Genomic DNA, 13,400 nt, shown 5'->3' with positions numbered 1-13,400 from the left:
GAGCTGTAAGAGAGGCCTCTCCTGTCTCCGCTCTCCAGAGATATTAATGTGAGATCTCCCGTCTCCTCCATTCACTTGTCTACAAGTAACAGAGATGTAAATTCTTAGCAGCCGTCAGCCCAGACTGTATAGATGGTGTTAGAAGGTCGGCAGCATAAAGAGAATTTCTAGGGATGTTATCTGACAGTGGCTGAGATCTGCTGACAGATAATTGTCTCTATGGAATGAATGTCTGGCTGCTGACAGCTCTTCTTGTATTCAATGGTCACCTTCTACATCTCCACTTGTGTCTTCTCCCAGATATGCGGATGTCATTGATGTAGTGCAGGCCATGCAGACTCACGCCGACCCTCTCGTCAAGTCCTCCTTCGTTGTTGGCGCTGTGACCGCTTGTGTAGATCCTCTGAGCTGCACTATGGAGCACAGGTGAATAGCAGAACCCCACAGTCCAATGATCTATGTTCTACTGATATCCTGTTCCTCCCTCACAGTTATTTAACTTGCAATAAATTAAATCATTTCATTTTGAGGTTATTCCAGAATAGGTTTGATTTAAAGCTGGAGCTACTCAGTTCTTCTCACATCCCAGGCTGAAAACCGGGGCTGTCCGGCGCTGCGGAGAGGATGGCTGAGCGGTAGCACCGATCGGATGAACTACGGCTTGTGAGGCTTCATCCAGCTCAGCCGTCCTCCGCTGCCATTTTAAAGTGGCAAACCGTTGATACGATGTCTGATGACCGTGTACCTGCAGTAATGGAAGGCTTTAAGCAGTTTGGGGGATAAGATATAGCTTCTGCTTTCAGGTTTTACGAAGCACATTATCCAGCAGTATACCGCCATAGAGCAGTGCAGGTGTTCATGATATCCCTGTATGAGCAGCCAGTCCTGCATTGTCACATGACTTGTCTGACGTGACCTAGAGGACACGTATGATAACACAGGTTTCCTATCTTCCTTTCTATTTTAAGGTTTTATTTTCCCAAGTTTCTGGAACAGTGTTCACAAGGTATTTATCTCAATATCCATGATATACTTTCTAGTAAATAATTTGTATCTGATAGCACATAATCATCACACCTGATGCACATACATATATTGTCACCTGTGTGTTATGTTGTAGGTATTGTCAGCAATGTGGTGTTTACCAGCCTGACGTCTGAGCAGAGACATCCGTCCCTGGGACTCCTCCAGAAACTGCTCCGCACTGTGAACCCCGGGGCTGCGTTTATTCTAGCAGAAAAGGGTGTGGTCACCAGGTAATGAACCCTGAGGTTGTACTCATTCTAGAGAAGGTAGCGACACGTGCTGTACTCATTCTAGAGAAGGTAGTGGCACATGTGCTGTACTCATTCTAGAGAAGGTAGTGACGTGTGCTGTACTCATTCTAGAGAAGGTAGTGACGTGTGCTGTACTCATTCTAGAGAAGGTAGTGACGTGTGCTGTACTCATTCTAGAGAAGGTAGCGGCACATGTGCTGTACTCATTCTAGAGAAGGTAGTGACGTGTGCTGTACTCATTCTAGAGAAGGTAGTGATGTGTGCTGTACTCATTCTAGAGAAGGTAGCGGCACATGTGCTGTACTCATTCTAGAGAAGGTAGTGACGTGTGCTGTACTCCTTCTAGAGAAGGTAGTGGCACATGTGCTGTAGTCATTCTAGAGAAGGTAGCGGCACATGTGCTGTACTCATTCTAGAGAAGGTAGCGGCACATGTGCTGTACTCATTCTAGAGAAGGTAGCGGCACATGTGCTGTACTCATTCTAGAGAAGGTAGCGGCACATGTGCTGTACTCATTCTAGAGAAGAGTGGTCACCAGTTAGTAGTGGCACTTGTGCTGTATTCATTCTAGAAGACAGTGGTCACCACTTTGAATACAGCACAAGTGCCACTGCTTTCTAGAGAAGAATGGTCACCAGGTAATGACCCCTGATGTTATATTCATTCTAGAGAAGAGTTGTCACCAGTTAAGTAACCCTGGAGCTGCACACATTCTAGAGCCGAGGGATAAAGCGATGAACCTTGTGCTGCATCCATTCTAGAGAAGGGATTAGTTGCCAGATAATGAAACTTGTGGCTGCATTCTATAAAAGTGAGTGGTCACCAGGAGATGAACCCTAAGCCGGTGTGCCCTCTTGAGACGCGAGTGGTCACCAGGAGATGAACCCTAGGCCAGTGTCCCCTCTAGAGACGCCACTGGTCACCAGGTAATGTACCCTGGGCCGGTGTTCCCTCTATAGACATGAGTGGTCACCAGGTATCTAACCCTGGTGCTGCATTCATTCTAGAGAAAGGAGTTTCTGATGGGTTATTAGGAGTACTATTCACAGTATATGTAAAATATCTGCTTGAGAATTACTTGGTCAAAAAAGACTTTTTCCCTTAACGGACCTGGTGCTTTCCAACATACATCTTACTAGTACACATTGGGTATTGAGATGTGTGATTGTTGGGGTTGGAGCTGGTGTCTGTGTGTGTAGCTAGTGACTCGTGTGTCCTATGTTATATGTATGCGAGTTCATTTTGGTTATATAAAGCCACTGTCAGTCTCAGCTCAGGCACGTATGGCCGGTACAGTTTATAGTACAGGTATAGTGCCATAAATTGCTTTTGATTGCTGATAAAGACGCTGTTAAGCTGTCACAAAGGAGGTACAGACTGTACTAAAATGCCTTTTTGTGCTTCTATTCTCCGGCAGAAACGAGGACATCGAGCTCGTTCTTTCTGAAAGCAGCTTCTCCAGCCCTCAGATGTTAAGGACACGTTATTTGATGTACCCTGGCTGGTAAGTGGAGCTGAATTCTTACATCTCATTCTAGAAGCATGGACTTCCTTTGTTGTCTTTAGTTGTGTTCTAAGTGATCTCAGTATGACAGTATCACCGAGCTATATCTGCACTGGCTGAATATATTAATAATGACATAGCAGAGTGAAAATTATGGACACTTGCTGGCAAACTGGCAATAACATTTCCTTAACATTCACTTTGTAAGAGTTACATGTCTGCATTTTATAATAAAATTATTCCAGTTTCTCCATATAGTGGTGACAGCAGGAGGAGTAGAGACATACAGTAGGGGGACACATACAGTGGATTATGTTTCACCCTTTGGGAGGCAGGATACTTTGCCCAAAAGGGAAAAGGTCTTTACTGAAACCTCTTTCTGCTGCCCAAAAGGGACAGTTCTTATATCCCGAACTGTCCTAAAATACCTCAACAAGTTCCACAATCACAGGAGAGATTTAAGATGCCCCTGATACATTCCATGAGGGACGGGGACAAAACCTTGAGCAGACTATGTAGACCTTGGAAGTTGATGGTTGGATTGTAGTTGTTCCTGGTGCCATCTACCTCCATGGGGGTTTTGTTCTTGCCTCCCTGGGGTTATGAATGTATTTGTCTCCTCTATCAGGGGTGAGGTTTCTCTCTGTTCCCTCTCCTGTAGAACTGTGTTGGAGTCTGGTCTATCGATCAGTGTCTAGGAGCTCAGGATTATTTATCTGTCTCGGAGCACTTGGACATTACTAAGGGCCAAGGAGTAGGGTCCAGACTGATAAGACCACTGTGGCGGCTCATCTGAACCTCCAGAGGGCACCTGCTACTCCCCAGCCTGAAGGAGGCTTTGTGATGGGCAGAGCGGTTTGTTCTCTCCGCAATCTACTTTCCAGAGGTGGAGATTTGGGGAGAGGACTTCATGAGTTGCCGGTGCCTAGACACGGCCAGTTGTTTCTCTTTCCCGAGGTGTTCAGCAGACCAGGTCTACAGAGCGGCCACTTGACTTTCCCTGCCTACTTTGTTCAAATACTGCAAAGACGCCGCCTCTGCGGGCATTTTTATGGCATCCCTCCCCTCCTATAGAGGATTTGAGACTTCTTGTCATCTGTGTTTTCCCAATTACTTTCTGGCCCTTCGTTTCCACTCTACGTCTTTTGGAGAAGTTGTTTGTTCCCCAAGTGTCTGACCTCCATAGGGGTTGAGCATATTTCTTGTCTGTCTCTCTTCAACATCAAAGAAAAGGATTACCTTTTTATACTTTAATCCCACAGTATACTGAATATATATATATATATATATATATATATATATATATCTCTATCTATCTGTCTCTACTATATAAAAGCCTAGTAGCGTGTCTCTGTGTGTGGAAAAAAAACCCAAGCTGCAGCGCCACCTGCTGGGCGGAGTTATACACTGCCCTACTAAATTCTTAGTGTGTGTGTGGGGGAAAAAACTCAGAAAGGGCTGAAATTTGGTATGCTAAGATGTTTTTAATTTGTTAATTTAAATTGTTAATTGTTAAAAGTGTTTATAAAGATTTAAAAAAAATATATATATATTTCTTGAAGGAGAAGTGACAGTGGGGAGTGGTTGGTGGTTGCCGGGGGTGACAGTGGGGAGTGGTTGGTGGTTGCCGGGGGTGACAGAGCGAGAGGAGTGTGATACTCAGGACCGCTGAGAGAGATCCCTGTGTCTGGATAGACATCTGGATAGATGTGGCGATAAAGATGAAGGATGAGGTGATGGAGAAAAATGATGAGGTGGTGACATATGGACAAAACCACGTTAAAAAAGGGCGCTTGCGTCGGGAAGTAACGCTCTTCCCCTGAGGAGGCCTGGGCTAGGCCCAAATGCATGACAAGAACCTTTTTAACACCTTAAGTAGCTTGATTTGACTAGAATGCATGAGTATCATGCACGGGTTAATTTGTGTGTGTGTGTGTGTGTGTGTGTGTGTGTGTGTGTATATGTATATATATATATATATATATATATATATATATATATATATATATATATATATATATATATATATATATATATATATATAAACTGTTGGATGTGTAAAGATGAGTAGTGCAATTGGTCATGTCGCACACTTCATCCCTTATTTATGCGACACAAATAATCCCCATGTAGTTATGCATCATTTTATGTCTTGAAACATTAAGAGTAGCGTGGTGACATAAGTTGTACAATGTCAGCTATTACCGGCTTAGACCTGGGATGTTGTAAAGGCCGTTTCTTTAATCTTGCAAGTTAGTGACTTGGAACCTGGTGTAGGCTTTCTATTAAATATAGCATTGTTCGCTGAGCAACTTATACGTTATTTTCTAAATAAATAAAGCTCTTTGGCATCCAAAGACAAATAAGGCAGTATCATTCACATTAACCTATTACCTGAATCTTTTTTTTTTTTCTTTTTTTTTTTTATCGCAGTTCTGTCATTCATATATGAATTTTAACATTTTGCCTTCAGTTAACGGCTGCAAATTACATTTAATACTCCTTCATTTTCTTACAATTCAGCCAGGAACAGTTTTGAAAACTTCTATTGAAGTGTTAGTTTTACATGATTAAATAATATAGTGATACATTGTACATGTCTGTTCCCTACAGCACACGGATTCCGCTATAAGATTAGGTGCGCATTAGAAAGGCGTTGTCTGGGCCCACTGATAAGTCTCATTTGGGCTGGAAACTTTGTGGGGTTTTCTTACCTGCTCTGTCCTGATCCTCAAAAGTTATGCTGCAGGCCGATAAGTCTTCATTAGTATTAAATATATTCTTTATAATACTGTCTGACAAAAGCAATTACTTCTCTAACAGCACAAAATAAATGTGATCTTTTAACACAAAGGGCAAAATTATTATTTTTTTCTAAATTCCAGGTATGACGGCAAATTCTTAGCCGGACCCGTCTCGCCCAAGATGGACCACGTCAGTGTGTGGTTTAGCCGACACCTGGAGAAACCTCTGTTTATGACCAGATGTAAAGGTGAGACGTTATCTTCATAAAGCTGCAGCAACTGTTAGTACAATTGTTGGAAATTCCTCTTCAGGTTTTAAAGGATCAGCAAAATGTGATTTAAAAGCTTAGATAAAAAGTCCTGTTCTATATCAGAATCCCCCATTGTTGGTTAGGTACACTCCTTAACAGGGTATATCTAGGGGTGTCCTCTCCTGTTGCTGGTTATAAATGGTCATTTGAACCATTGGGACTGGGTGTACCATCGTCATGTCCACCTTATGATCTCTCTGAAAGTCAAACACCAGTTGTAGAAAACTATTTGTTTGCACTGCAGAGAGAATGACATGGTGACGAGAGAGGACCTCCTTTAGAGAGTGTATCTAACCAAGCACCTAGGTGGATCTTACCTGCACATGGGTGTAAGCTTTAAACGCATATGTTTTGTGCAGCGAGCCTTTAATAAGTGTGTGTGTGTGTGTGTGTGTGTGTTTTGTGCATTGTGTATATTGTTTGCACACATTTCTGTGACGTATGATTACACCACCCATAGTCATTTACCTAATATAGAAAATGGTAGAGGTGTTTATGGATATGTTGGAAGGAAATTGGCTGCAAGAGTTTATTAGATGATTGGAAATTATTGTTTCACTGTGTAAGATCTGATGTTGTGAAAGGATAGTTTGTGTAGAGTTTCTGCAACTGATGTGAGTGAGTTCTCTGTACAGCGCTGCGGAATCAGTGGCGCTATATAAATAAATGATGATGATGCAATCTGCCACAAGTGGGCAGTTGTTGTTACAGTCCCCTGATTGTCATGTATACTCTCTATTGGGGTCCGTCTCTTCTGGGGTCCAATAACAATAGCACATTAACAACTTAAAATAATAAAATGGTTGAACACGACAGCAATAGAGAAAGCAGTAAACAACTTGTGGCTCTCCAGCTGTGGTGGTACTACAAACCACAGCATGCCCTGCCACTCACAGCTGTAGAGCCACTGACTGCCGGCTCTTGTTTGTAGAGGTGCCTTGTATGTACGTAACATATGTCCTCTTACTATCGTCCTTACAGCCATGAAGTCCTCCATAAAATCCTTCCCCTTTTTGGGGAACATATACCATATAAAGGGGAGAGTCAAGTTTTCAGGTAAGATGATATTGCTAAGTTTGTGGTCTGTTAACGTAATGTTGTCCCTTCGGTTACCTTTGCATGTCGAGATGTCTGTACGCCCATGTTTTTTTGTTTTATTTTTATTAATGTTTGAATGATTTCAAAGCACACTAATGATATTTGTATAATTTAACTTTATATTTGTGTCAGATAAATATTATGAGATAAATGTTTAATAAAATTCTTGTGGCAGAACTTTGAGATTTCTGTTAAACTTGCAGCAATCATTCAGTAGAGTACTATAATCCCCCTATCGCCTTCCTGCTTGTCACTTGGCTCCCAATACTAAGTTCTGGTGGTGTATTGCGGCTTAGATGCAGGGCTGGGTATGATACCGGCGTGGACATTTTTGTAATGGCTTGTCCAGACTTGCCGAAAATATGACCGAGCGGGAGAAACGGAATGGACACAAACTCCTAATTTGGCCTACAATGTACACAGAGATGATGCAAATCTGTGTCTCTAGCAGCCGTACTAATGGGTGCAATGTGAGCGGTTAACCAGTAGGTGGCGCCAGTAAAGGCTCTAGAGGCTGCACACTTATTGAATGCTGTTAATGGTGTGTGTGTGTGTGTGTGTGTGTGTGTGTGTGTGTGTGTGTGTGTGTGTGTAGATAGAGATGTAAATAAATATTTATTCATTTTTAGTGCAGTCAGGCTAATAAGTACATGTTCTGCTCTCTCCTAGACTCTGAGCAGATGGTAGAAGTTTGCCATAACACGTTGGCCAACTCTTTGAGTCTGGTCCCGTTGGAGGAAAGACCAACCCCGCCACCTAACCCCAGGCATGAGCTGAGAGAGAACAGCATCCATGAGCAGTGTGTCCTAGTGTTCATTGGCTCTTCCCTCAAGGAGGAGGGTATAAAGGACTGGCTCCGGCAGTGTGCCAAACAGGTGAGACCTTATATAGTGCCGGGTGGTCTAACCCTGGATAGATAATTATATCCTCAGGTCGGGATGTGTATATATTCTATATATAGTCATTCAGGTCCTTACTGATCAACCATGTTTGATTCATATTAACGGTGCAGTCGCACTCTAGTGGGTTTAGTGACACGATTGAGTGTGTCCACCGCGCTTCGGAGGTCTTCATGGCATCATTAGGCTATAAGCAACTTGTGCTCCATTCTATTTGGCCGTATATCGGGCTCAGACAGCCGGTGGCTCTCCAGTCCCAGCATCGCCTGCTAGTCACAGGTTACTGGGAAACAGCTAGATAATCACAGACTAGATTTGTAGTACACCTGAAGAACCACAGGTCACTGGCAGGGCGAATACAGTCTATTAATTGCTTTATATCTTAATTACTTTGTCTTGAAATTTGTACAGAAACCCCAGAAGAAAGTTTTAAGAACAAGAAGATCTTTAACTGTTCAGGAAATCCGGAATATACATGTAAGTCAAGATAAAGAATATATGTGTGTACACATGAACATTACGTTTCTCAAACCAGTCTGTAAGTCTCCCCCTCTCTTTATCCATAGGCGAAGCGTCACTTGGACCTTCTTCCGGAGGGATATTTCTACAACGGAACTCAGTTTGTGAACTTTCTTGGAGAGAAAATGGATTATCATCCATGTATCCTTTTGTGCTGCATTAAAACACTTTTGCTTTAATATGGAAATAAAATAGTGGTCCAGCTCTTATGTGGGAGTGCAGATTGATGTTACATGATAACATTTGTCGTTTGTTATTGTAATATGGATTCTGTGGCCCAGCTACTTACATACGTATCTGAGGTAGGCTCTCTGCTGCCATCTCTGTCTGACTTCCAGCACTGCAGGCACTTACTAATCCGCTACATGAGCTGTTGGATGGAAGTAATTTGGGTAAAGTCAGTTTTCCTTTAATTTCACCATAAGAAAAAACACATTTAGGTTACACTTTGTATGCAGTAGTCTATAAACTACATCCATCACTATAAGATTAAAGGGAACACTGTTCCAGACTAACAACCATGCCTTGGGCAAGGGCCTCTACCTGTAGGGTCCCCCGGGGGGCAAGGGCCTCTGCCTGTAGGGTGCCCCGGGGGGCAAGGGCCTCTGCCTGTAGGGTGCCCCGGGGGGCAAGGGCCTCTGCCCTGTAGGGTGCCCAGGGGGGCAAGGGCCTCTGCCCTGTAAGGTGCCCTGGGGGGCAAGGGCCTCTGCCCTGTAAGGTGCCCTGGGGGGCAAGGGCCTCTGCCCTGTAGGGTGCCCTGGGGGGCAAGGGCCTCTGCCCTGTAAGGTGCCCTGGGGGGCAAGGGCCTCTGCCCTGTAAGGTGCCCTGGGGGGCAAGGGCCTCTGCCCTGTAAGGTGCCCTGGGGGGCAAGGGCCTCTGCCCTGTAGGGTGCCCCGGGGGGCAAGGGCCTCTGCCTGTAGGGTGCCCCGGGGGGCAAGGGCCTCTGCCTGTAGGGTGCCCCGGGGGGCAAGGGACTCTGCCTGTAGGGTGCCCCGGGGGGCAAGGGCCTCTGCCCTGTAGGGTGCCCAGGGGGGCAAGGGCCTCTGCCCTGTAGGGTGCCCAGGGGGGCAAGGGCCTCTGCCCTGTAAGGTGCCCTGGGGGGCAAGGGCCTCTGCCCTGTAAGGTGCCCTGGGGGGCAAGGGCCTCTGCCCTGTAAGGTGCCCTGGGGGGCAAGGGCCTCTGCCCTGTAAGGTGCCCTGGGGGGCAAGGGCCTCTGCCCTGTAGGGTGCCCTGGGGGGCAAGGGCCTCTGCCCTGTAGGGTGCCCTGGGGGGCAAGGGCCTCTGCCCTGTAGGGTGCCCCGGGGGGCAAGGGCCTCTGCCCTGTAGGGTGCCCCGGGGGGCAAGGGCCTCTGCCCTGTAAGGTGCCCTGGGGGGCAAGGGCCTCTGCCCTGTAAGGTGCCCTGGGGGGCAAGGGCCTCTGCCCTGTAAGGTGCCCTGGGGGGCAAGGGCCTCTGCCCTGTAGGGTGCCCTGGGGGGCAAGGGCCTCTGCCCTGTAGGGTGCCCTGGGGGGCAAGGGCCTCTGCCCTGTAGGGTGCCCCGGGCAAGGGGTTTCCCCTTATGATGCCGCCTCCCCTGGGTGGAGGTGGACGGGGGGGTGACCCTTCATTTGTAAATAGAACCTAAATGCAGTTTGAAAAAAATGTGTTATGGTTTTATTATAATTACTCCTTAACGTGACCACATCAGTAATGGATCAGTTTATATACGATTATATCAAAGAGGCAAACCGAGAGATCGAGAAGTACAACCGGGAGCTGGAGCAGCAGGAGTATTACGACGTCTTTGGACAGAAGCTGTGAGAGGTCTGCAGTCTGGTTGATGCACGGTTCAGCGTTACCCGTCATTATTGAAATGACTGCAGAACCGGGATCACATCTGGAAGGAGCGTTTCTAACCTGTTTAGATGTCATTACTTCCTCTTACAGTCTGCTTCTTTTTTGGGGAGTTTATAAATCAATTTGCACCTTAAGTATCCAATCTGCTCACAAGAGCGTCGCTGGTTTCCTTGCGGGCTTTGTAGCCAATTATCCGATGTATGTTCATAAAATGAAACCAGCTTTTAATGAACCACTAATTACTGCAGGTCCATGTGTCTGAACATCGATCATCCGTGTCCGCATCCATTCGCTTCATGTAAGCAATCGGCGCCAGCCGGAATTGTACTTTATTCCTGTATTTCACACTATTTCATTCCTTGTTATTGATATTGTTTCATTCCCTGTTAGTACTGTTCTAACTACTTTATAGAGTATTGAACGGCTGCTTTCTGCTCTCTATAAGAGAGTGTCCAATAAGCACTTCTGATTCAGGTCCACCGCACAGAGGGATCGTTCTTATTAACCTGTAGCTTGCAGCTGTCAATTGTGTTGCTGACAGCCACGTTGTGGGCTCAGTCAATATTCATGAGAATACAGCGCATTAGTTCACAATCACAAATTGCCTCATTCATATCACCGTTTCCTGGTGAATAAGCCCCATTCTCATGAATAATGGCTTCTGCCCTCAGGTTGACGTCTTAATGAGTAGTTTAGGATAAAGCTTTAAAACCTCTGCTTTCCGTAAACCATAAATTTTATGTCAGTGCATGTAAAAGGACACTTTCTCTGTGATATAGATAGATAGATAGATATATATATATATATATATATATATATATATATATATTTATTTATTTAGTGTTTAGGTATCTCATTAACGTTTTATTTGATTACTCCGTTTAGATCCTGAACATTTATAATGCACTAATTGTAGAGATACAAAACTAAACTTGATAAATGTTGGGTTCTTTCCCCTGCCGTGTGCAATATGACCTCTAAGATTTATTCCATATCCTTGGACGCGTGGTCAGGGTACAAGAGGGTCCTCTGTAACGTTCACAATATGGACTGTTACACATCTGAAAGCCTGACAGTGGCTGGGCCTGCAATAAACTGTACACATTTAGCATCTAATGTGGATTATCACAATATAACGGATGTCCATCGTATGGCAGACACACAACCACCATTATTCATGTTGTATTTTACCAGCGTTGTGTAGTCTGATAATAGGTTCAGCGTTTCAACATTGAACATGAGATGACTTCGCTCATTGTCATGGTGCCGGGTCAGCTGTCCCACATCAGAGCCATATCCAGTATGGTGGAAAGCTTTCTGATATGACCCTGAGGGTTATCCATGAAGAATATACTGCTCATCTTCCCATGTCTCTGCTAGTGATTGGAATAAAGCCATCAAACACCCAGCGCTGAGGCAGTCATAGGCTCCACCGGGGGTATACAGAGGTGTGCCATGTTTACTGTGGGCTGTTACCATGTGAGACGTCTATCCTAATGAGCATCTGGTCCCTACACGGCCATGTTGTGTGCTGGACCATTCTTCATAGCCTATCAATTCACCAGACTCAAGTCACCTGACCAAGGTGTATACAAGGAACTATTGACAACATAACGTTTCCCAGTGATGTCACCAGTTCCTAGTGAACGGATAGGCTGCATTCTCTGTATTGGCCCAGCCCACAAAAATGGCCACACCTCTGTAACTATGGCTCCCGAACAGCCTCTATATTACATTATTCTCGTGATACCATCCGTTCTATATTGCTTTCTGTGTATTGTGACTTTTAATGCTAATACCAAGACTTTAAACATGTGTTTGTGGCGTAGATGTAGACTGATCTGTACATTGAGGTCTGGGACATGTTGGCATCGGCCCTATCTGTAGGAACCAGCATGTGGCCTCATGGTAATTAGAGAGCTTATCTATGCATGAACTTGATTTATACAGTGCCTCTGAATACGAATAGGGATTAGCAGATGTTCCAAAACAATTGATAGTTTACAGTTTCATCGGCAGTCCCACATATATCCGCGATAGGGATCGTTTTTATTATTGATCTTTCCAGTAATCGGATGAACGGTGCAGTGTTCATTTTGTCGTGGCTGGTAACTGAGTACCTTTCTGGATTTTGGAAAGGTATAAAGGATTTAGCTGAGAAATATTTTGTAGCGGAGCCAATTCTTCTCCGTAATAACACTGCTAGTCTCTACAGGAGGATAGAATCATTCGTGAAAGCCATACTGAAGTAGAATAGAGTCTTATATAACAGTAATTATAGTAGAAGAGGCATGGATTGTATAGGAAATGTCTCCAGTATAACTGTGCAACTAGACTCCTACAGCTGCGTTGTTTAGTGATCGCTCTCTAAGCGACGCAAATAAAATAAATTCAACGTTTGACAGTCTTTGTTCAAACATGTAGATATGTCGCCACTAGTGGAATAGACTTTAAATTGTATCCAGTGCCTACACACAATGAAGGCAGCCATTTTGTGGGAGGAGCATTCACGGCAATGCAGCCTGTCGATTCACTAGGGGCTAGTGACATCATTGAGGCACATGGAGCCTCGCGCCTCACTCATGCTGCTAGTTCTGAATGAAGGGATAGGCCACACTCTGACGAATATCCGTGTAGGCGACGGGGTCCGCACACATTCGTTGGCTTGTCACGAAATCTAGTGCACTTTGTATTGTTTTGTAGTTTTGAGCTGTAATAAAACAAAAAATCCCTTTCACCAGACTGGTACTTCTTCTATTAAGAAATTTGATGCGTCTTCGTATCAGAAGTCCGTCAGTTTTACCTCATTTTGTAGCTGTAATTGTTTTTTAGTAAATGACAGGAGACTGGTGCTAATCTTTGTGAGATAGCAGTGCCTTGCGTGTGGCGTGGAGACGCCCAATTAGTTCAACGGCTCCTTCCCCGATTTTACGGGACTTACAGTGCTGGTGAAAGGATTTTCAGTTTGCTCAAATTATTATTATATATCTTTAGGAATTTAAGAAGAAAAAGAAAACTCTTTGAGGACTGAAGTGTAGAAAGAGGATTTGTAAAAATACCGAGAGCAGGGCGGTTTTTCCAAAGCGTCTGCTGAACGGATTGCGGATTCCAAGCTGTTGTTACAGCTGAATGGTTTGTATTCTTATTAAACTTGTACATACTGTAACTTCAATAGAGAGAGAAACCTGTTTTAGATTTAAAATTGAATGACCT

General features: G+C 44.5%; 1 protein-coding gene across 1 annotated transcript in view; it reads left to right on the top strand.

Annotated features, from left to right (window-relative positions):
* DNAAF9 (dynein axonemal assembly factor 9) overlaps positions 1-10,988 on the top strand; it is a 55,006-nt gene extending 44,018 nt beyond the window's left edge. Inside the window, exons 28-37 of the mRNA XM_075189712.1 lie at positions 301-426; positions 969-1,006; positions 1,121-1,256; positions 2,695-2,781; positions 5,667-5,773; positions 6,818-6,892; positions 7,604-7,809; positions 8,245-8,310; positions 8,400-8,493; positions 10,039-10,988. Of these exons, the coding sequence (XP_075045813.1) occupies positions 301-426; positions 969-1,006; positions 1,121-1,256; positions 2,695-2,781; positions 5,667-5,773; positions 6,818-6,892; positions 7,604-7,809; positions 8,245-8,310; positions 8,400-8,493; positions 10,039-10,151 (1,048 nt within the window). The 3' untranslated portion in view covers positions 10,152-10,988. The remainder of the gene's footprint in view (positions 1-300; positions 427-968; positions 1,007-1,120; positions 1,257-2,694; positions 2,782-5,666; positions 5,774-6,817; positions 6,893-7,603; positions 7,810-8,244; positions 8,311-8,399; positions 8,494-10,038) is intronic.
* Positions 10,989-13,400: the final 2,412 nt, after the last annotated feature.

This window comes from Mixophyes fleayi, chromosome 1, assembly GCF_038048845.1.
Source record: "Mixophyes fleayi isolate aMixFle1 chromosome 1, aMixFle1.hap1, whole genome shotgun sequence".
Classification (NCBI taxonomy): Eukaryota; Metazoa; Chordata; class Amphibia; order Anura; family Limnodynastidae; genus Mixophyes; species Mixophyes fleayi.
The sequence above is the reverse complement of the archived record's forward strand: the minus strand, read 5'-3'. Positions and strand labels throughout refer to the sequence as shown.